Source organism: Bubalus kerabau, chromosome 8 (assembly GCF_029407905.1).
Source record: "Bubalus kerabau isolate K-KA32 ecotype Philippines breed swamp buffalo chromosome 8, PCC_UOA_SB_1v2, whole genome shotgun sequence".
Classification (NCBI taxonomy): Eukaryota; Metazoa; Chordata; class Mammalia; order Artiodactyla; family Bovidae; genus Bubalus; species Bubalus kerabau.
Window position 1 is genome coordinate 58,694,561 of NC_073631.1, and position 23,834 is coordinate 58,718,394.

The 23,834-nt window shown below is 37.7% G+C and overlaps 1 protein-coding gene across 2 annotated transcripts in view; it reads left to right on the forward strand.

The window, feature by feature from the left end:
- Positions 1-401: 401 nt before the first annotated feature.
- BMT2 (base methyltransferase of 25S rRNA 2 homolog) overlaps positions 402-23,834 on the forward strand; it is a 91,969-nt gene continuing 68,536 nt past the window's right edge. The window contains exons 1-2 of one of the 2 annotated variants that reach the window (XM_055590336.1): positions 402-701; positions 18,315-18,456. In XM_055590336.1, coding sequence (XP_055446311.1) covers positions 542-701; positions 18,315-18,456 — 302 coding nt within the window. In that variant the 5' untranslated portion in view covers positions 402-541. Of the gene's footprint in view, positions 702-18,314; positions 18,457-18,950; positions 20,060-23,834 lie in introns of those variants that run through there. The other variant, XM_055590337.1, reaches the window with a different exon arrangement.

Consider the following 23,834-nt stretch of genomic DNA (forward strand, 5'->3'; position numbering starts at 1 on the left):
GTGAAGCTGAGGCTCAGATAGAGGACCCTGACTGCATCACACCAGAATGTAACTCTCAGGAGGGGAAATGGCTAGAAGACATGAGAAAGCTGGGCAGTAGAAAGATGCCCAACCTAAGCAAACTCAGTCGCGCAAGCGCATGGCTTGCGGCGCGTCTCCCGTGGCCTCATCACAGCGCCTGCGCACAGGATCCCTGGAGCGGCGGGGAAGGGAGAGAAGCTGTCGGGCCTAGAGCTCCCACTGCCTCAGCAACCTCAGCCTGCAAACCCCGCCTCCTTCAGCTGCTCGCCTTCCCAAACAAGCGGGTGTGGCCTAGCGCTCTCCGTCTATTGGTCTTTGGCCTTTTCCGTTTCCGCCCAGCCCTCCAGAGTCCACCAATCAGCTTGTGCGTTTGAGTAAGTGGCCACCTCCTAGGCAGCAGCTCTGACTCCTCTGCCTCCTCCCGCTGCTGCCTCCGCTGCTGCCTCCTCCTTCCCCACCTCCTCCGTCAGGCGGGTGTCTGCGGGGCCCGAGGGGCGGCGGCGGCGGCGGCAGCAGCGATATGGAGCCGGGGCCCGGCGGCCGAAGCGCAGCTCGCGGGCACGGGGTCGGACCCGCGAGCACTCCGCCGCCTAGGGAGCAGGAGCGGAAGCTGGAGCAAGAGAAGCTCTCCGGGGTGGTAAAGAGCGTCCACCGGCGGCTCCGCAAGAAGTACCGGGAAGGTAAACAGCGAACGGAGCGGGGGGAAGGGGAGGCCTCGTCGCCCCCGGCCCCTTGTCAACCTCTCCCCTCCCCCAAGGGGCCACCATTACAACCTGAAGGAGCTGCACGTCAGCCCGTGCTAGGGCCGCTCTCTTAGGCCAGGACGCCCCCTTCTCGGTCGAGTCCTCGGTTCGGCTTCAGGAGCCCTCCTCCCGCCCCCTTTTCTTCGAGGGCCCTTCAGGAGAGTTCCAGGCCTGTGGAGGAGCCGAGTCCCCACCTCCCCCATTCCCTGTCCCCAGCCTGGGTGCTGAGATTGTTGTCACCACACACAAGCACCCAGACCCTCAACACAGGAGGCGGAGGTCGATCGTTACGAGAGACTAGAAGCTCAAACACGAAGTCAGGTAGAAATCCATTCGAGAAAGATGGACTGGAAGAAGCGCGAGTTGACCACCTTGCGCTTTGATCAGCCTGTTTGATTTGTTGCCGCGTTTGACCCCCTTCTTACTACCTCATTCCTGCGGGTTTAGCCCGGGCCGGAGCTTCCTCGCATTGGCTTCCAGGGCTGCGAAGTCAGCAGGCCTTTTAGCTGACTGGACTTCACCTAAGGGGGAGGGGCTCCATCCTTGCCACCCCCCGCCCCCCCCATCCCGTTCTTTAAATGCTGGATCTTAGTGTTTATTTAGGCGAGAGAGAAAGAGATCTGGGGCAGATTCTTAAAATATTCTTTAGATATGAATAGTATGTAACGACTAAGCCTCCAAAGGGTACCCCGCGAAACAGGCCATCGCTGGGAACCCCTCTTATGGAAGATCTTGAGCAAAGGAGAAGCCATAGTAGCTTTTGCTTGGGCCTGAGAAGTGTTTATAGTTGGGATCTACAGTTGTATTTGGTGTTTGAAAATACAAGCTTTTTTACAGAACTATTTTATAAGAAACTGACAGTGAAAATTCCCAGTTTTTTCACGTGCTCAGGAGACATTTCTTCTAAAGATCAAAACGAGGGATAATTTTCTTGGTTTCTTCTGGCTTTAGCTTAATTGCACATTGAGAAGTCAGCAGTCTTCTAGTGGTTGTCTTATACTTGGTTAAGCTTGGATTAGAAGCAAAATTATGACAGTGGGAAGGAACAGATAGCCAAGATAATGTTACAAACACTTTTCAATTACTCTGGAAGAGTAAAACTAAGTATCTTTTGTTCTTTTGAATGTAGGTGATGTGTTTCATTTTTCAAACTTTAAAGTTTTTTTCCCCTTGACAACTCAAGGCTCGATTTTTTAATAGCTGCTTAAATAGTAATCCTAAAAATTAGCCTATAGTTATTGTTTAATAGTTAGCAATAGAGACTTATCAGGCATATTGAGACATTGAAATTTGTTTTTTTAAAGAATGCTTTAACCCCAAATCCACAATTTATTCAATAATAAGTAGTTGCTATAGCAACGATTGCATCATTCTTGATATTCAGAGAATGCACTTACATAATGGCATTCAATAGGTTCTTGTGTTGTTTGGAAAAATGAGGAAATAAATGGACACACTTTATCGTGTATTTTGTGCAAACTTAAACGAGTACCTCTTTTTAAAGAAAAAAATGGATAGCATATAATTCCATTTCCATTTTTACCTTTTTATAATTTGATTATTTGTTATTAATTCATTCAAAAATTAGGTGTCATCGTGTCTTCAAGTGCTGTTTGTTCTCTCTTAGTTCCCGCATGTTGAAGCATGTGTTTAAGCCTGAATATTAACCAAGGGAACGCTTGTTTATAACGAGAATTAGTATTTGGAAGTTATCAGAGCTAGGATAGATACATGTAGTTCATAAGTGAATGATACAGTTTGCTTTAGGGCAGGTAAAGTTCTGGCAGTCTGTAAGCATATGAATGAGACTGTTCTTTAGGTGTTTTAATGCCCTGAATTCCACCAATGATCTAGACTTCTCTGGGTTTTAATGATATACAAAGCCCCATCAGTGAACTAGCAAAGTAAAAGGTCCTAAAAAGCATGCCCTTTCTATCTTTATTTCTGACATGTAGGTCAAGACTTGTGATTTGACAAAAATCTGTGAAAATGCCACCTGAAAAAGTCTGATTTTTCACATAATAATACCAAAGAAGTAGTGCTTTATTAATTTAGTGCTTTACTTTGAGGTCTTACTGTCATTATAGTGTCATTTGCAGGTCTTCTCTGGTTATAAAATAATAATACAAATGGTGCTGGGTCAGGTTACAAAGGCCTATTTAATCAGTAACATGCCTGTACTGTAATACCAATAATTATGGAAACTGTACTCCTTTTATAACAATATTCCTATCAGAAAATACAGTGAAAATTCCAGCATAGAATCTTTGAAAGTTAAACTAGAAGGAACTTTAGTGATTCCCAAACATGAATAAACAGTAAACTCATATGGGTGCCTTTTAGAAAATTACTCCATTCCACCTCAGATGTACAGTTTCAGAACCCCTGTCAATGGTGCTTGGAAATTTGTCAGCCAGATTTTCAAGTGGTAATCTAAATGACTTCCTTTGTTTTTACACATGAGTGAGCTGAGTCCTAAAAAATAGTAAAATAACTTGCTTGAAATTTGGATAGTTCATCATTAGCACCAAACATATTTTATGAGATTTTAACAGATTTTATGAGATTAATGTCCCCCCCCCCCCCCCCCCCCCCCCAGTTCAAAGCCTAATGGTGTCTCCAAATGTTCTTGAAGTAGGAGGGAAAATGAGAAGCATGAAGTAGCCCTAGAATTTGTGTTGGGTAAAAGGATGTAAATTGATGAGAATGGGGCAGTCCCTGGAATAATAGTATGATTTGCTGAGTTAGAGCTATGTGAAGCATGAGTTTCTTCTGGAGTGACGACATCAGAGAAGAAAATAAATTGGGGTAGAATGAAGGAAGAGGCAAAACATTCACTAGATAGTAAAAGATAGGAGTGAGACCTGGATAATGAGTGTAGTGTTGGATAATACAGTTTTCCCTTTCCTTATCTTTGATAGTGGAATTGAAAATGAAGCAGGAATAATACTGAAAATAAGGTTGGTAGAAAAAAGTTTCTCTCCACCTTTTCCAGTGCATTTGTGCAAACTGATGCTTGTTGTGGCAATGAGCAGGCTTGTGGTCGGGGGTCCTGGATAAGATTGTGAGTGAGCAGTTAAGTTTAATGCACTCTTTTCTTTTAACACTTTTCCTCTCTCTACTCCATTTTACTGCCTGTCCTCTGTCAGCACTTAGAGATCCTTTGCCTATTTGTATAAGAGTAAAGTGAGAATTGGAGATAAAGGTCAGTGTTGCAGGCAGTGCTGATATCTGAAGTAGTTACCAAAAGGAAATGGTCAGGAAATGTTTAGCAATGGAGATGAGAAGGAGTGTTTCTAGTGTCGGTCACTTATAGATAAAGGATTGAGTTTATATAAATGGAAACCTTTCTTTTTTTAACCTATTTTGTGAATGTCTTTAGCAGTTTTCATCAATTTAATTGTCTCTGAATTTACTTTTTCTGCCAAAGCGGGTTAAAACAGTTTGTCACATAGATCCGTGCAGGTTATCAATCAGAAAAAAATTAAAATGCATGTTAACCTGTTAACAATGATCTTCTCAAGACATAGGATAATGGGTGATCTTTATTATACTTTTCTACATTTAAAAAAAATCAGTGTTACTAGTAGCAGTGATAATATTTTAAAAGTAGTTAGAATAAATTGGATAGGTTACTGATACTGAAACAGAAAAGAAGAACACAGAATAGGTTGATTTTGTAGACTAAGTCAGGAAAATGTGTTACAAAGGTTAACAGCTGTGAGCAGCATTTTAAGAGTCAGCTACTAAATAGCCTAGTATAGATGTTCAATTCTTATTGATTATTCAAATTATTCTCCTTGTTTAAGACAAAGGGTACTGCAACAGCAGTTGAGGATAAGCTGCTCATTTGTGATTGATTTTTTCTTAGCATACAGCTAAAACAAGAGAATTGTAGGGGGAAGGGAAAAACCTTTGATTTAGAAATAATTTTAAACTAAAATCAAAAGGTCTAAAAGAGAAAGAATAAATGTATTATTAGCATTTTTTCATGAAACAAAGTTTTGAAATTACTTTTAAAATTAGAATAACAAACTGTGTTTTTAGTTGCACTTTCCTAATTTTTTTCTCCTTTGGGGGCTTTCAATACTGCTTTAAATTACTGACCAACTCTCTGACCCCAAGACACTTTAACAGATTCCCTTTGTTTTACTATTTTTTTTTTTAATCAAGTGACGTTTAACTCTTTTTTTCTTTACATGTTCTTTTCTGATTCTGATACAGAATCTGAAAGCACTGTTTTTTATTGATGGACTCTTTGCTCAATCACCAAATGAGTAAGTTGAAAACTGTCCACAGAAAGTAGAGTCTCCTAGTTGCACTAGGAGAGTTTGAACTGCATTTCTAGCAGGGAAAGAAAAATGAAAAAAATATAATAATCAGTCCCTTCATGGGAAATAGATGGGGAAACAGTAGAAACAGTGTCAGACTTTATTTTTTGGGCTCCAAAATCACTGCAGATGGTGATTGCAGCCATGAAATTAAAAGACGCTTACTCCTTGGAAGGAAAGTTATGACCAACCTAGACAGTATATTCAAAAGCAGAGACATTACTTTGCCAACAAAGGTCTGTCTAGTCAAGGCTATGGTTTTTCCTGTGGTCATGTATGGATGTGAGAGTTGGACTGTGAAGAAGGCTGAGCGCCGAAGAATTGATGCTTTTGAACTGTGGTGTTGGAGAAGACTCTTGAGAGTCCCTTGGACTGCAAGGAGATCCAACCAGTCCATTCTGAAAGAGATCAGCCCTGGGATTTCTTTGAAAGGAATGATGCTAAAGCTGAAACTCCAGTACTTTGGCCACCTCATGGGAAGAGTTGACTGATTGGAAAAGACTCTGATGCTGGGAGGGATTGAGGGCAGGAGGAGAAGGGGACAACAGAGGATGAGATGGCTGGATGGCATCACTGACTCGATGGATGTGAGTCTGGGTGAACTCTGGGAGTGGTGATGGACAGTGAGGCCTGGTGTGCTGAGCTTCATGGGGTTGCAAAGAGTCGGACACAACTGAGCGACTGAACTGAATTGAACTGAACACTGGAAGATAAAGGGAACTTAGATAAACTCAGTGAGGGACACATAGTAACTATTGATTTTGTTATTTTTAGTCACCTTGTAGTAAGGTATCTTTTTAGGAAATTTTTACGTTTTAAAATGTAAAAATCAACAGTATTGGTATAGATCCTTTGATTTTGGGGGGAAAAAATGTAACAACAAATCACTGCAGATGGTGATTGCAGCCATGAAATTAAAAGACGCTTACTCCTTGGAAGGAAAGTTATGACCAACCTAGATAGCATATTCAAAAGCATATGGGTATCAACCTTGATTCCACGTTAGTATTGCCTGTGGAACTTTATGGAGCACAGGCATCTGTATTATTTTATAACTCTGTAGATTATACAATGGGCAAAGGAGTTGAACACCTAGCTAAAGTACAATAGATTGAAGTAGGAAGGAATCTAGATGAAAGTAAATCAGCTAGGAGACTTACACCAATCTATTTTTTAAAGGTTAATAATAGTATAAGTAAAAGTAGTGTTCATGAGAATAGAGAAAGATAAGTCAAATACTTTTTGAAAGTCAGAGTGAACAGTTTTAGTGAAAGTAAAGGGAAGAGTCGATGATGCCAAGATTTCTTGCCTGGAAAGATATAAATAGCCATTTCCAGCCAGTTTAGAAATGTGTGTGTTGAGATGGGGGCATGGAGAAAAGAGTAGTTAGGCACGTTGGCTTGTCATATGGTAATGGTAATGATTTAATTCAGATGTATCTCTTGGTAGTAAAGGATTGGAAGCCCTCTTTTAAAGTTTTGAGGGCAGATGAACAGCCCAATGGAGTGATGATAATATATAACGGAGGATAGACTCTTGGAAGATACCAGTAGTATGTTACTGGTTTTACATAAGTATCTCCTTTATGCTCCCAAGATACCATAACCTTTCCTTTATTGTAGTTATCACTTCTGTGCATGCTCAGTTGTGTCCAACTCTTTTGCGACCCCATAGACTGTAGCCTACCAGGCTCCTCTGTCCATGGGATTTCCTGGGCAAGAATACTGGAGCAGGTTGCCATTTCCTCCTCCAGGGGAATCTTCCCGACCCAGGGATCAAACCCGTGTCTCCTGCATCTCCTTGCATTGGCAGGTGGATTGTTTACCACTGAACCACTTGGGAAGCCAATAGTTATCACTTACCAGGTCAGTTATCTGTCTTTCCCACTAAATTTAGTTCCTTGAGTAGGAGTCTGCCTTTTTATCTTTATGTCCCTAGTATCTAGCACCTTGCCTTGTACATTTAAGGCACACACACAAAAGAAGGAAGCTGATATAGAATATGTCCATGTGGTTTGAATCTAATCTTTTTATATTCATAATTTTTAAATTTTAATTTTCAGTACAAATTCTTTGTAATGAATTTATGGTTATATCTTAAGTGAATATATTAGATTAATTTAGCCTTTTGAAATGGTCCATATTATCATTATTAACATCAGTCCACTTTTTAAATTAAAATTGTCAGTAGTGAGTATAGGTAAAAAAAATTTTTTCTCAAAAAATGTGAACTAATAAGGACATTGTGTGTGGTGTAAGTGTCTCTGTGTATGTGTATGATAATAATTTTGTATATGTCTTTGTATTTATTTATATACTCTAACTTCACACACAAAATTTTTCAACCCCAATATTCATTTCCTAAATTTTTGAGGTGAAGTTTGTGCTGGTTTTAAAATCTAAACATCTGAGAACCACTGATGTAAACTGTACTAATTTATTGTGCTTTATATGTAGAATCACTGATGCTCATTGCACAGGTTATTTTAGAACCCCATGCCTTTACAGGGACATCTGAGTATTACTTATTCTCATTTATACAGAAATTCCTCTATATATATGGAAGTTCCTATTCCCAGTTACATAAAAATTAAGTCCCAGAAGACTCTCCATAAGTCCTTTGTTTACACTAAATGGAATCTGTGTGGTGATATGCATTTAGGTAAAGTTGTTTCACAGGGGAATAACAGATACTGATTCTAACTTTTCTTAATTCTTTCCATCTCTTGTATAGGGTGTATTCAGTGTTTACAGTTTGAATTAACTTTTCATCATAAATATGTTTGTAATAAGAAACAGAAAATGCACCATGGGTCAAATTATATTTATAAATGTGAATTTTTATCCATACAGTGTTTTGTTTTTGAATTAAATTTGGCTCTTCAGTTTGCCCCAAGCCTCAGTTGCTCTATATATTATTTCACCAGGCTTTTGAGTTTACAGTCTTGCCATAAACCCTTGTTTTTAAGCCATGGCTGCACAGTGGATTCATCTGGGGAGCAGTAAAATAAATGACCAGTTCCCACTTCAGACCAATTAAATGAAATGTCTAGGTGAAACTATTGTGCAGCCAGAGTTGAAATCGCTGCCAGGAATCTAACAAATAATGCAGTTGCAGAGGCTAAATCATTACCACCCAGAGACTAAGTAATTGCATTTGACTGACAAAAGACCATTTGTTTGTGGCTAGTAGAGTCAGTGTACTTTGCTTTAGTGCAAAGCTTTGTTCATATCCATGAAAGTTCATAAATTAGAAACTCATTATGAGAAGCAAGGTGGTACAGTGGTGAGGAGCATGGACTTTGGCACTTGACTGCCAGGTTTGATGTGTACCTTTGAGAGGGTTACTTAATCTTTCTGTACTTCAGTTTCCTTGTCTGTAAAGTAAAATATCGGTCAAAATGGGTTGGTATTAGAATTAAATGAGTTAATATTTGTAAGGTACTTAAACAGTATCTGGCATATAGAAAGCATTATTTGTGTTAAATACATACTTTTAAAGATAAAAGGTGTAATTGTAACTACCACCTGGATGCATTTAAGGGTGTTGAAGATTGAATGGTTCCTGGAATTTCTATCTAGACTGTTCTATAGTGTCTTTCTTCTTCAGTAATAGGATTGCTGAAGCTTTTGTTCTTTATCTTTTTTTTTTTTTTTGCCCCCTTTGCTTCCTGTATTTCTGTTAATAACATTGTATATGAAAGATCCAACCTTTTTAGCACATTAGAATACTGGATTTTTTCCCTTATCAGAGAAATGACTAGTAGCAGCACGTTAGGTGTAATATGCAAGTTTTTCAGGTGGTTCCTTTGATTCTCAGGAACGCGTCAACATCAAACATCTTAGATGTTTTTGTGCCATCTTTAGGTTTGCTACTATGTAAAATGCTCAAAAATACTGAGAAAGCTGGTCTGTGTGTGGTTTAACTATGTTTGTAAATAATCTGTTCCTGATCGCTTTGTTTTAATGTCTTGGAATGGCTGCTGAACTTGTTTCCACCTGGTCGTGAGTTTTTCGGCTTACTTCATTTATTCTGTTAATGGTCAGTCGTGACCTACTCTTTGCGACCCCATGAACTGTAGCCTGGCTCCTCTGTCCATGGAATTCTCCAGGCAAGAACACTGGAGTGGGTAGCCATTCCCTCTCCAGGGGATCTTCCCAACCTGGGGATTGAACCCAGGTCTCCCGCATTGCGGGCAGATTCTTTACTATCTGAGCCATCAGGGAAGATCCAATGGGAGGGAGGTAAACCCTCTTGAAGAGTATGGGAATTCTTTTATGTTTTGAAAGATAGAAATTTTCTATTCTAGATGGCATGAGAGAAGTTAATTCAGAAAGAAGGAATAGTATCCATTCTAAAGAGACAGTGTAGAGATTCCATTGGTTCACTCAAGTTTGGACCTATAATCTAGCTGTTCTTGAGGTTATTGAGTAAGAGCAAAAATAAATAACTTCTTAGCTTCTTATACTTGGTTCTTACAAAGATCTTTGCGATCAAAGTAATAATATCTTAAACTAATCTCAATTTTACTAAAAATGGAATTCTTTTTTTCAAAAATAACAAGCTGGAATCAAAATTGCCGGGAGAAATATCAATAACCTCAGATATGCAGATGACACCACCCTTATGGCAGAAAGTGAAGAGAAACTAAAAAGCCTCTTGATGAAAGTGAAAGAGGAGAGTGAAAAAGTTGGCTTAAAGCTCAACATTCAGAAAACGAAGATCAAGGCATCTGGTCCCATCACTTCATGGGAAATAGATGGGGAAGCAGGGGAAACAGTGTCAGACTTTATTTTGGGGGGTTCCAAAATCACTCCAGATGGTGACTGCAGCCATGAAATTAAAAGATGCTTACTCCTTGGAAGGAGAGTTATGACCAACCTAGACAGCATATTCAAAAGCAGAGACATTACTTTGCCAACAAAGGTCCGTCTAGTCAAGGCTATGGTTTTCCCAGTAGTCATGTATGGATGTGAGAGTTGAACTGTGAAGAAAGCTGAATGCTGAAGAATTGATGTTTTTGAATTGTGGTGTTGGAGAAGACTCTTGAGAGTCCCTTGGACTGCAAGGCGATCCAACCAGTCCATCCTAAAGGAGACCAGTCCTGGGTGTTCACTGGAAGGACTGATGCTGAGACTGAAACTCCAATACTTTGGCCACCTCATGCGAAGAGTTGACTCATTGGAAAAGACCCTGATGCTGGGAGGGATTGGGGGCAGGAGGAGAAAGGGACGACAGAGGAGGATATGGCTGGATGGCATCACCAACTCGATGCACATGAGTTTGGGTGAACTCCGGGAGTTGGTGATAGACAGGGAGGCCTGGCGTGCTGCGATTCATGGGGTTGCAAAGAGTCGGACACAGCGGAGCAACTGAACTGATGACATATTTAATAACTGAAAGGTTGCACCTTTTGACCTTCTCCTATTTTGCCTACTCCCCAACCCCCTGCCCTTGGGAACTACCAGTCAGTTCTCTGCATCTATGAGCTTGATTTTTTTTTTCCCTTCTTATATTCCATGGAACTCTGTCTTTTAATCCATTAATGAATGTACTATTTTTTCCTAGTTACTGTCTTTTCATTGGAAGTAACTTATATTGAATATTCTTTAGTTGTGGCATAGGCTTATGAAGGTGAGTTTAGTCAATAATTACAGTTTAATCCTGAGAGTAGGATCAAGTTTCAGAATAATTTGATTCATTGATTTTCATGCTGAATTTGGTTTCACAACTTTAAGTTGGCATCACTTGTGTTTTGAATTATTAGTGTTTTAACTAGTGTTTTTAAAAGTCTAAATGTAAAGAAAGAATATAATAAATAGTCCTGTTAATGCAAACTTTATTTTAGAATTTTATGACAATCACGGGACTTTAAAGATTTGGCAGAGCTTTAACTTGATTTTAAAATGATGTATTTGAACAAATGAATACTGATGTCTTCTCTACATTTATTATTTTAGTCTGACTAGAAAATGTTTATTAACAATTAATGTCAGGTTAGGCTGCAGAACATCTAAATATAATTTTTGAATTGCCCAGATTTCTCTGTGCAATTCTTCCCTTTTCTTCCCTTCCCTTCCCTCCCCCCTTCTCTCTCTCTTTTTAACTAAGATTTTTATAGATGCCTATAAGAAATAAGTAAGAAAATAGGTTATTAATCACAATGATTTTGAGTTGTCACAAGTGCCAGTATATAAAAATCATTATTAGGCTAATTATTAATTAACCAAAAGCACTGATTGATTGAACTTAAATACTTAAGCATTTCTTGTTGAGTAGATCTTTGATGCAGACCTCAGGAAGTTCTTCATTCTTGATTTACCTTTTGATAAAGAAATATTATCATTTTAAATAAGATCATCTTTGAAGTCCAGTTGACATATTAACTAAAAGGTAGCAATAACAACAAAAAATCCTCAGAACTGAGTTTCAGCATACTTTTCTGCATATGTAGCTCACTGGTCAACCTTAACTTTTTTTGACTTTTAGAACACAAATCATAAATTATTTTGAAAATATACTGCTTAAAAGGTAAATAGCATCATTTTGAATGGTGTAAAAACAAACCATGGGCTGTTGTGAAAAACATGGAATTGTCCCATTCTGTTTTTAATAAATTAATTTATTTTAAAAATAAGTTTCAAACAACTAATCTCAAAAATATACAAGCAACTCCTGAAGCTCAATTCCAGATAAATAAACGACCCAATCAATAAATGGGCCAAAGAACTAAATAGACATTTCTCCAAAGAAGACATACAGATGGTTAACAAACACATGAAAAGATGCTCAACATCACTCATTATCAGAGAAATGCAAATCAAAATCACAATGAGGTACCATTTCGTGTCAGTCAGAATGGCTGCGATCTAAAAGTCTACAAGCAATAAATGCTGGAGAGGGTGTGGAGAAAAGGGAACCCTCTTACACTGTTGGTGGGAATGCAAACTAGGACAGCCACTATGGAGAACAGTGTGGAGATTCCTTAAAAAACTGGAAATAGAACTGCCATACGACCCAGCAATCCCACTGCTGGACATACACACTGAGGAAACCAGAATTGAAAGAGACACATGTACCCCAATGTTCATCGCAGCACTGTTTATAAAAGCCAGGACATGGAAGCAACCTAGATGTCCATCAGCAGATGAATGGCTAAGAAAGCTGTGGTACATATACACAATGGAGTATTACTCAGCCATTAAAAAGAATACATTTGAATCAGTTCTAATGAGGTGGATGAAACTGGAGCCTATTATACAGAGTGAAGTAAGCCAGAAAGAAAAACCAATACAGTATACTAACACATATATATGGAATTTAGAAAGATGGTAACGACAACCCTGTATGCAAGACAGCAAAAGAGACACAGATGTATAGAATAGCCTTTTGGACTCTGGGGGCGGGGTGGGATGATTTGGGAGAATGGCATTAAAACATGTACAACATCATATAAGAAATGAATCGCCAGTCCAGGTTCGATGCAGGATACAGGAAGCTTGGGGCTGGTGCACTGGGATGACCCAGAGGGATGGTATGGGGAGGGAGATGGGAAGGGGGTTCAGGATGGGGAACACGTGTACACCCGTGGCAGATGCATGTTGATGTATGGCAAAACCAATACAATATTGTAAAGTAAAATAATAATAATAAATAAATAAATAAAAATAAGTTTTCATGGGTATTCTGGAAAGTGGAATTTTCTAGTAACTGAAGGCTAACTATGTTTTTTGTTCAACTTTGTAACCACCAGACATGCAACATAGTGTTATACCTGGTAGTTGGGGTTTGGTAACTTGAATAAATACATGATTTAAAACTTCTGGGTCTGGAATGGCTTATGTGAACCATAGGGAATATGTCAGGTTTATATCTCTATGAGAACAGATACCACATTTTATTACATGTCTTCTCCCTTTTGTTTGATGCCAGTGCTTGCTCATTAACTTTATTATTCTCTGTAGTATTTAACATAGAGTACTTTTTCAGCAAATCTGTTAAAGAAAATGAAAAGTATGTATAATTGCATTTAGTCTCGGTTATATATTAAATGTACTAACTATTAATCATGTTATTCTCAGTATCAGCATACTTGGAGAATCTGGAGATTCTTAAATGTTAGTGAAAACATTAAATTGAAGTTTGCAAACAGTTTGAGTTTATAGGCTTACAGACAAATTTGAATCCTTCCTCAAAATTTTAGTAGAGCAAATATTAATTGTAAGCCTTAAAACTTCATAAAAAATTGTCAGCATTTAAAGAGAATTTTGAATATAGTTTCACAGTATACAATGACATAGTAAGGACTCAGAGAATTTATAGTAGATGCCTTTGGTGGTTCATGCATGTAACATAACATTGATCCTCGAGTGTGGTGGTCAGATACTGTGAGCTCAGAGGGACTAGCCGTGACAGAATCCCTATTTAAATGCTGCTTTCTTTTCTGCTTTTCGGCTTTTTCCAAAACTGCTGGAGCCCACTGAGGGCATGCCCTTTTTCAGTGCCTTAGTGTAGAGTAGAAGTACAGATTGTTAGCAACTCTTAATTAACGGGGGATAGTAACTGTAAAATAAATGCTCTAGCCTCCCATCCTTTGGGTGCACAATTCCTGAGGCACACTCTATGCTTCTGTGTTGTCCACAGCAGCAGCCTCAACAGTGCATCCTTGTATTAGCATTTTCTCCTCTCTTAACTTGTTCTCCGCAACTCCCTCACTCCTGTCTCCTAGGGCTCTCTTAGTTGTACCTTTTGTAGAATCTAAACTAAGTCTTGAAAAAAGGAAATCTTTTTAAGTTAAACATCAGTTCAGTTCAGTCGCTCAGTCGTGTCCGACTCTTTGCAACCTCATGAATCGCAGCACGCCAGGCCTCCCTGTCCATCACCAACTCCTGGAGTCACTCAGACTCAGGTCCATCGAGTCAGTGATGCCATCCAGCCATCTCATCCTCTGTCGTCCCCTTCTCCTGTCCCCAATCCCTCCCAGCATCAGAGTCTTTTCCAATGAGTCAACTCTTTGCATGAGGTGGCCAAAGTACTGAAGTTTCAGCTTTAGCATCATTCCTTCCAAAGAACACCCAGGACTGATCTCCTTTAGGATGGACTGGTTGGATCTCCTTGCAGTCCAAAGGACTCTCAAGAGTCTTCTCCAACACCACAGTGCAAAAGCATCAATTCTTTGGCACTCAGCCTTCTTCACAGTCCAACTCTCACACCCATACATGACCACAGGAAAAACCATAGCCTTGACTAGACGAACCTTTGTTGGCAAAGTAATGTCTCTGCTTTTAAATATGCTATCTAGGTTAAACAGGTTTTCCCAAACATATATGATCATAGAACCTTTGTTTGAATGGACTTCTATTACCAGAAAATATAGTAAGTTTATGTATTTACTTGTAATATATACATTACATAGGACAGTGAAGCTTACATGTTCAAACAAAGGGTCTTTTAGAATTGATAATTGTTGTTTAGTTGATAAGTCACGTCTGACTCTTTGGAACCCATGGCAGCATGCCAGGCTTCCCTATTCTTCACCATCTCCCGAGTTTGCTCAAACTTATGTCCATTGAGTCAGTGATGCTATCTAACCATCTCATCCTCTGCTGCTCCCTTCTCCTTTTGCTTCAGTCTTTCCCAGCATCAGAGGCTTTTCCAATGAATTGGCTCATCGTATCAGGTGGCCAAAGTATTGGAGCTTCAGCTTCAGCATCAGTCTTTTCAATGAGTATTCAGGGTTGATTTCCTTTAGGACTGACTGGTTTGATCTCCTTGCTGTCCAAGGAACTCTCAAGAGTCTTCTCCAGCACCAGGGTTCAAAACCATCAATTCTTCAGTGCTCAGCCTTCTTTATGGTCCAGCTCTCACATCCATACATGACTACTGGAAAAACCATAGCTTTGACTATATGGACCTTTGTTGGCAAAGTGACGTCTTTACTTTTAAATATGCTATCTGGCGTTGTCATAGCTTTCCTTCCAAGAAGCAAGCATCTTCTAATTTCATGGCTACAGTCATTATCTGCAGTGATTTTGGAGCCCAAGAAAAGAATATCTGTCACTGCTTCCACTTTTTCCCCTTCTATTTGCTGTGAAGTGATGGGACCAGATGCCATGATTTTAGTTTTTTGAATGTTGAGTTTTAAGCCAGCTTTTTCAGTCTCTTCTTTCACCCTCATCAAGAGGCTCTTTAGTTCCTCTTCATTTTCTGCCATTAGAGTGGTTTTATCTGCATATCTGAGGTGGTTGACATTTCTCCCAGGAGTCTTGATTCCAGCTTATAACTTGTCCAGCCCAGCATTTCGCATGATGTACTCTGCATGTGAGTTAAATAAACAGGGTGAGAATATACAGCCTTGCTGTACTCCTTTCCCAGTTTTGAAGCAGTCAGTTGTTCCATGTCCAGTTCTAAGTGTTGCTTCTTGATCCACATACAGATTTCTCAGGAGACAGGTAAAATGGTCTAGTATTCCCATCTCTTGAAGAATTTGCCACAGTTTGTTGTAATCCACACAATCAAAGGCTTTCATGCAGTCAATGAAGCAAAAGTAGATGTTTTTCTGGAATTTCCTTGCTTTATGATCCAGTGAATGTTAGCAATTTGACCTCTGGTACCTCTGCCTTTTCTAAATCCAGCTTTTACATCTGAAAGTTCTCAGTTCAAGTACAGTGAGAGCCTAACTTGAAGGATTTTGAACATAACCTTACCTGCATGGGAAGTGAACACAATTGTCCAGTGGGTTGTACATTCTTTAGCACTACCCTTCTTTGGGATTGGGGTGAAAACTGACCTTTTCCAGTCCTGTGGCCACTGCTGGGTTTTCTGAATTTGCTGACATTGAGTGCAATACTCTAACAGCATCATCTTTTAGGATTTGAAATAGCTCAGCTGGAATTTCATCACCTCCACTAGCTTTGTTCATAGTAATGTTTCCTAAGGTCTACTTGACTCTACACTCCAGGATGTCTGGCTCTAGGTGAGTTGACCACACCATCTTGGTTATTCAGGTCACTAAGACCTTTTTTGTACAGTTCTGTGTATTCTTGCCACCTCTTCTTAATCTCTCCTGGATCTGTTAAGTCCTTACTGTTTCTGTCCTTTATCGTGCCCATCCTTGCATGAACTGTTCCTTTGATACCTCCAGTTTTCTTGAAAAGATCTCTAGTCTTTCCCATTCTTTTGTTTTCCTCTATTTCTTTGCATTTTTCATTGAAGAAGGCTTTATTATCTCTTCTTGCTGTTCTGTGGAACTCTGCATTCAGTTGGATATATCTTTCTCTTTCCCTTGCTTTTTGCTTCTCTTTCTCTTCAGCTATTTGTAAGGCTGCCTCAGACAACCACTTTGCCCTTTAGCATTTCTTTTTCTTTGGTATGGTTTTGGTCACTGTCTCCTATACAGTGTTATGAACCTCTGTCCATAGTTCTTCAGGCACTCTGTCTATCAGATCTAGTCCCTTGAATCTATTTGTCACCTCCACTGTATAATCATAAGGGATTTGATTTAGGCCATATCTGAATGGCCTAATGGTTTTCCCCACTTTCTTTAGTTTAAGCCTGAATTCTGCTATAAGGAGCTAATTATCTGAGCCACAGTCAGCTCCAGGTCTTTTTTTGCTGACTATACAGAGCTTCTCCAGCTTCTGCTGCAAAGAATGTAATCAGTCTGGTTTCAGTATTGTCCATTTGGTGATGTCCGCATGTAGAGTCGTCTCTTGTATTATTGAAAAAGAATTGACAATATCCATTTCAAGTAACGATAAAGCATCTTGAAAATGATTCTGTACCTTAATGAACCATTTGGCATTAAATCTGATGAGTAAAGTCAGGAATAGTTTTATGAACATAATAGATATATTGAAGAATCATTAATCAGTATATTTGTTTCAAAGACTTTACTTCCTGTAGTCCTACTTAGAGACTTAATAAATAAGTACATCTGAAAGATGTTACTAAAACTGGAGAGTTTTTCTTGGAGAATTTAGAAAAATTTGTTTGCCTGCTTGTTTCTAATGGCCAGTTTTTGCCAGTTTGCTATATAACAAATGAGAGTCCTATTACTACACAAGTATTAGTGATTAATGAAAATATTACTATATAAGAGCATAATCATACACAAAAAAGAGACAGCTTTTCATCCTTTGTGGGTTTAAAAGGAGTATTCAGACCAAGTTTGAGACTGATAAACATTCATCTTAACTGAGCAGTGTGTGTGTGAGGGCATGTTTGTACCCTTAATTGCTTTTTCTTGTATTGGTCAAACTAGAAGGATAATAGTTTGGTTTTCAACTCTGTACATGCTGAACTGGGTGCTTAAAGTAACCAATAAAGGTTTGCAAATTTTTAATAGATAAGTACTGTTAAATTTGAGTTGTTATAATTCCTTTTCTATTTAAAATAGCCCAAGTCTTACTGAAACTGATTGTCTCACCTGGGGAAAGAACGTAATATAATTATCACCCCCCAGATTTGGTTGTCATATTTATGTTTCTAAGTTTATTGTGTCACTAAACAATTGCCTGGACTTGAGCACATGGCGAGAGAACCTAAATTATGTCTAAGAGCATTGATTGAAGCCACACTGATAATTTTTGTTTACTTTTTTACCTTTGTAATTGTTTTAATGTTATTTATTTGGCTGTGGCATTTTCATACCTTTGTTAGAACTCACATTGATTTTTCAAATTTCATGTTAAATGTGATCACTAATTTAATTAAAAAGAAAAAAGGTAGTAGATGGAAGTAATGCTGTGGCCAGATAATGTAGTCACCTTACAATTTTTATTCATCTTATATAGACTTAAAATTTTGGAGAGGTTTCCAGGGTAATTTCTCTAGCAACATTTTGCCCTAGGATTATAATTTTTTAAAGTGTAGTATTCCTAGAGCAAATCTAAGTATATCAATGCAAACATTTAACTTGCATGCTAATATATGTTGTCATCTCACCAATCAACCTTTTTTAATACAGGACACTGATAAATATGTAGAGATCTAGTGTCACAAATCTGTTTAAAATGGTAAATTTTATTTGCTTATCAAACCATCATGGTTAAAATGGTGAATCTATTTGCATAAAAGAGCTTCAAAATTTATAAAGTTTAAACTTCATGAAATTTTGCTTCATAACTTTGTTTACACTCATCTTTAATAATTTTAGATTATGCTGAAACTTAAGAGCTTGACATATTTTAAGTAAACTTTTTTTTTTCCTTGTTTTTAGTGGGAGATTTTGATAAGATCTGGAGAGAACATTGTGAGGATGAGGAAACTCTTTGTGAATATGCTGTTGCAATGAAAAATTTGGCAGATAATCATTGGGCAAAAACTTGTGAGGGCGAAGGTCGTATTGAATGGTGTTGTAGGTGAGTGTTTCTATGAACTAACATTTTTGGTTTCTGATGTCTTATTTAAATTCTTAAGTCTAAGTAATGCTGTATATGATTCATTGTACCAAAATAGAAATTTTTAGAACAGATGATGTCTTTTAAATAGTTTCTCCCCCTTGCCTTACTTTATCTAAGTTTATTTCATTTATCTTTTTTAATCAAATTGTTTTTCTTTGATAAAACTTAAAATTTTTTGTTTCAACTTTTTAGAAGTATACCTTTAAGTACATTTAATATATTTAAGCATTGATACATTTAAAATATGAGATTTAATTAGCACTTGGGTCATTCACAAGTTATAGCATAGAGATTTCTTTAGATAATTATATTTGAATTCAAGTAAAAATTAATATTTTCCATTCTTTAAAGCTGAAAACATCTGTAAAAGTTTCCAGTTTCTGAATTTTTATATGTGATTCAGGGTATTCCAACTTTTATATTGACTTTGGATAATGTTTGTTTTCTCATAGCAAAGCTTCTAATGTTCTAAACATCAGAAAATGGAACACTGCTGATCATTTCTCTCAAGGGGTAAAATTATGAGAACAGATTTGTATGTTGACTGAATTATGAATTCTCAAAAGCAAAACATTATCTTTCTGCTTGGACAATAAGTTTATGGTAACTTCAGGTTTATATTTCAATCCAATTATTTTTTATTCAAAGTTTTTGTTTTAATATCATTTATAAATTACATAATAATTCCTATTTCATCCATTCAACAGATAGCCCAAATAAAAATATGTATTTTACTTAGTTCTTTTATTTATTCATTTAATAAATAATTTAAATGTTTGTCCACTGTGTATCAGTCACATCAGAGGCGCTGTAAGTACATCAACTAAACAGATAACATGCTTGCTCTCATGGAACTTAAATGCTAGTGGGAGTTAGAAGCAAGAAACAATTCATACGCTAAATATATACAGGTCAGATAGTGGTAAGTGCTATGAGAAAAGTAAAGCAAAAAAAAAAAAGTAAAATAAAGTAAATAGAAAAGAAGGCCTCACTGAAGTGATGTGTAAAAGACATGAAGGAAGTGAGAGAGCAAGCCTGAACAAGTCCAGAGGCCTTGAGACAGGAGCTCGCTGGCATGTTTCAGAAATAGCAAGGAGACCAGGGTGGCTACAGCAAAATGAAAAGGGGAGAGTGGTAGAACATAAGATAACAAAAAGCTAGATTTTGTAGGATCTTGTGGACCATTATAAAGTCAGTGACCTTTATGCTGCATGAGATCAAAAGTCATTAAATGTTTTAAGAAGAAGTAACTGAACTGAACAGACTCTTATTAACATTTAGAAATGTGTCAAGAATTTTTTAAGAATTAATTGTAGTGTTAAGAAAGACTATAGAAAAGGCAAGGATGATGGTAAGGAAACCAGTTAGGAAGCTACTACAATAATCAAGACACAGAGTCACAGTGAAACAGTTTTCTTGGAGAGGGAGAGAGTGAGGACAGATGGTGTAGTGGGATCAATGTTCACACGAGTGTAATGACTTCAGAGAGGAGCAGGGGCGATGCTGATGTATACATTGTGGTGATCATGATGATGTGTAAGAAAGGAGCTGGAAATATGAGGTAGGTGAGGAACAGTGAAAAGATTGGTATTATCAATAGATTGTGGAGCCAAAGAATTATGGAGTTGGGGAACTAAAGGAAGGAGCCAGAATCATAAGAAATGAGATGCTTGGAATTCGAATGTTTGGGTTGTTTTTTTTTTTTTTTTTTTTTTGCCTCTTCTAGAGCAGAAATTGGTTATAAATCTGACTGTTCTACGGACTATACATTTTCTCCTTCAAGCTAAGAAGTGCAATTTGAGACATGTCATTTCCCTTGTGACACAAAGTAATAATGTAATCCAATCAGGAAATCAGTACTATTGCTACTGAAGACCATCAACTCTTTGCTCTTAGCAGCACTGTTTTTAAATTAGTATTCCAGTACTTCAGGCAAGCTTTTAGACTTTATTTCAAATACCACTTTGATATGTGGTATTCTCACAGGAGCATTTACTTGTACCGTCCACTTGAATAATGAATCTGCCTCACACTTCACTCTTCCTTCTTTTTCCTCGGATTTGTGTTTTTATCAATAGTTACTGTATCTCCATGTGTTCTGAAAGAGGTCATTTTTAGGTCAAACTGCTAAAAACAAACATTAATAAGAATTTAGATCAAACTGCCAAAAAAGAACAGTGGCAAAAGATACTGAAAAGATTTTACTATGGGAAGTAAACACAAGAGAGGTTATAGTGGCTTTACCTTAGACTTAAAACTTGGGAGTGAAAAAAGACTTCAAACAATATAGAATTTTGAAATGAGTTATCTGTAATTCTAACTAGGGTTATATGTATTTCCTTTCCCTACTGATGATTCTAAGAGGGGAGTGTCAGTGTGAAAGCTAAGATGAACTTTAAGAGGGGTTTGATAAAAGTTTGCTTCCAGTATTTATACTTAAAACTTAAGAGGAATTTGATATGTGAAATACAACTTACTGACATTACCCTGCTGAGATTTTTGTTGACTGTTTAGCTTGAAGAAATTTATACATAAGATTTCCTTCTAAAAATGAGTAAAATTTTATTTGTAATATGAAGTATTTAAGTTGGAAACAAAGTATGATATAAAGCTATAATTGTATGTTTAATAAAAGAATTTCCCTTTTCTAACTCTCCACACAGAGGAAACTATAAACACACCATTTCCTGAACCATTTGAAAGTAAATTGCAGATAACATGCTATTTCATCTCCATTTTCTACATAACCATAATACTGTAAATACATTAAGACAATCGACAGTGATTTCCTAATTTCCTAAAATATCTAGTTCATAAATACAGATTTTTTGTATTATCCCCAAAACATTCTTTATAACAAGGCTCATGTATTGGTGGTTAGATTTTTTTTTTTAGGTTCTTGTTTTTGTTTTCCCTAGCATTGAATTTTTAAAGAAATGTCAGTTGATTTGTAAAATATACCACATTCTGTATTTTTTTATTGTTGGTTCAAAGTGATTACTGGCATTTTTCAAATATTCTACATATCCTTACCAATTTTTCTTTTTGGCTTTTTATTCTATTTTATTATTACCAAGAGAGAGGTTTTCAAGACTTCTTTTGATTCTTCTATAATAATTTGGCTATTCTTTAAAGATCTCATTTTTCTGTTAAAGTTCTCCATGTTTTCATCTCATCAGTTAATATTTTCCTCCATATAATTTAATTTATAATAGTTATTTTAAGTCCTTGTCTGCTTATTCCAACATAAAGTTAATCTGTGGGTCTGTTTCTTTTGGCCATTTTTTCTTTCGATCAGGAATCATTTTTTCCTGCTTCATTGTATGTCTGGTAATTATAAAAATATATACACTAGCCTAGTATTTAGAAGAGACTAGGGTAAATATTTAAATATTATTTACCCAGAGAGGGCATGCTTTTTTCTGATAGGCAGCTGAGATGAGAGATTGAACACTTTGAACTCATCAGGAGTTAAGCTCGGTTGAAACTGGATTACCTCATTAGATAGTTTCAGTTCACTTCTGGCTTTAAATGCCATGAGAGTGAGTCCTGTCATGTGTATATTCCAGGTGCCATCGTCTAGCAGGACTCTGGGACGTACACCCATGGAAGTGGAGTGAAGTGAAAGTTGCTCAGTCATGTCTGACTCTTTGCAACCCCATAGACTATATAGTCCATGGAATTCTCCAGGCCAGAATACTGGAGTGGGTAGCCTTTGCCTTCTCCAGGTGATCTTCCCAACCCAGGGATTGAACCCAGGTCTCCCTCATTAAAGGCAGATTCTTTTTTTTTTTTTTTAACTTTACAATATTGTATTGGTTTTGCCATATATTGAATCCGCCACAGGTATACACATGTTCCCCATCCTGAACCCTCCTCCCTCCTCCCTCCCCATACCATCCCTCTGGGTCATCCCATTGCACCAGCCCCAAGCATCCAGTATCGTGCATCGAACCTGGACTGGCGACTCGTTTCATATTATTCTTTACCAGCTGAGCCACAAGGGAAGCCCAAGAATACTGGAGTGCATAGCCTATCTCTTCTCCAGGGGATCTTCCTGACCCAGGAATCGAACCAGGGTCTCCTGTATTGCAGATGGATTCTTTACCAACTGAGCTATCAGGGAAGACGCCCATGGAAGAGTGCAGAGAATTTTGCCTTTTTAGTCCCACTCCAAGTCTCCAGTGAGTCCCCTCTCTCCCCCACCTTTTTCTTACTTGCAAAAAGACCTAAGGGGGAAAGCAGAATGGGGAGAACAATCTCTGCATTTGAGTTTCTTAAAGTTTCCAGTCTGTCACGTCATTGTAAGCTGCCATTGAAAGCTTGGCTGCTTTTCCTTTAAGCAAACAAAATTCCTCTACTTTGGAAGGCTTGATCCTTTACCACTCACCCACCCTTTCTGCAGATGCTCTAAGTGCCTCTGATCCGTTCACCTAGGAGGGCTTGTCACCTTTTGACATTTGGTTCCATTAGATCTCTTTGCATCTCAGTTATTTTTTAGATTGTATAGGTCCCCCCTCCCCTTAGTTATAGCACAACCAGGGGCCTCTTGCAACTGTCTGTATCTTAATCCAAAACTAGCTTTGTGTCTTTGTTATGAATTTATTTGATTATTTTCTCATGGTTCCATTAAAATATTTCCTCAGTCTCCTTTATTTCTTTTAAAGTGAAAGTTGAGTCTAAAATGTTGATTCAGGTCTCAGATTATTGCCAAAATATTTATTAGGTGGACTGCATACTTCATATTGCGTCATGATAGCAAGTTCTTATTCAGGTTATTCCACAGTTAGAGATGCTAAATTTTGCCATTTGGTTAAGGTGGTAACTACTAGATCCTTCCATTGTAAACTTATGTTTTCCTGTTGTAATTAGCAAGTAATGTGTAGATTGGCATTTTTGGCCTGTGGATCAATCCTGTCTCTCAACAGTCTTTCAAGTAACAGATTTATTTTGTTTATTAAATAAATTACTCCATTTGGGGTTGCAAAATGATTTTTTTTTAATCATATCATTCCTTGCATTTATTAGCGGTCATTCTTCTGTAAATAAAAAAAACCTTCCTTTATGAACAGGGAATGATTATAGAAAGCCTAGGTAAAAATAAACATATACTTGTAATTCTTTCTGTTTAATTACCAGTTTTCAATAATAGTTGATTGCAATTGTAACAAGTGAGTTTTTTGTGACTTTTTTTGTTTGGTTTGGTTTTTGGTGGATTTTGTTTGTTTTGGGAATATTATTGTAGCCTCTTCATTGTTATTTATTTGCTTTTTCCATCAGTCTTTGATTTGTCTGTGAATGTGTATGTTTAAATTATTCCATATTTAGCCAGTGGA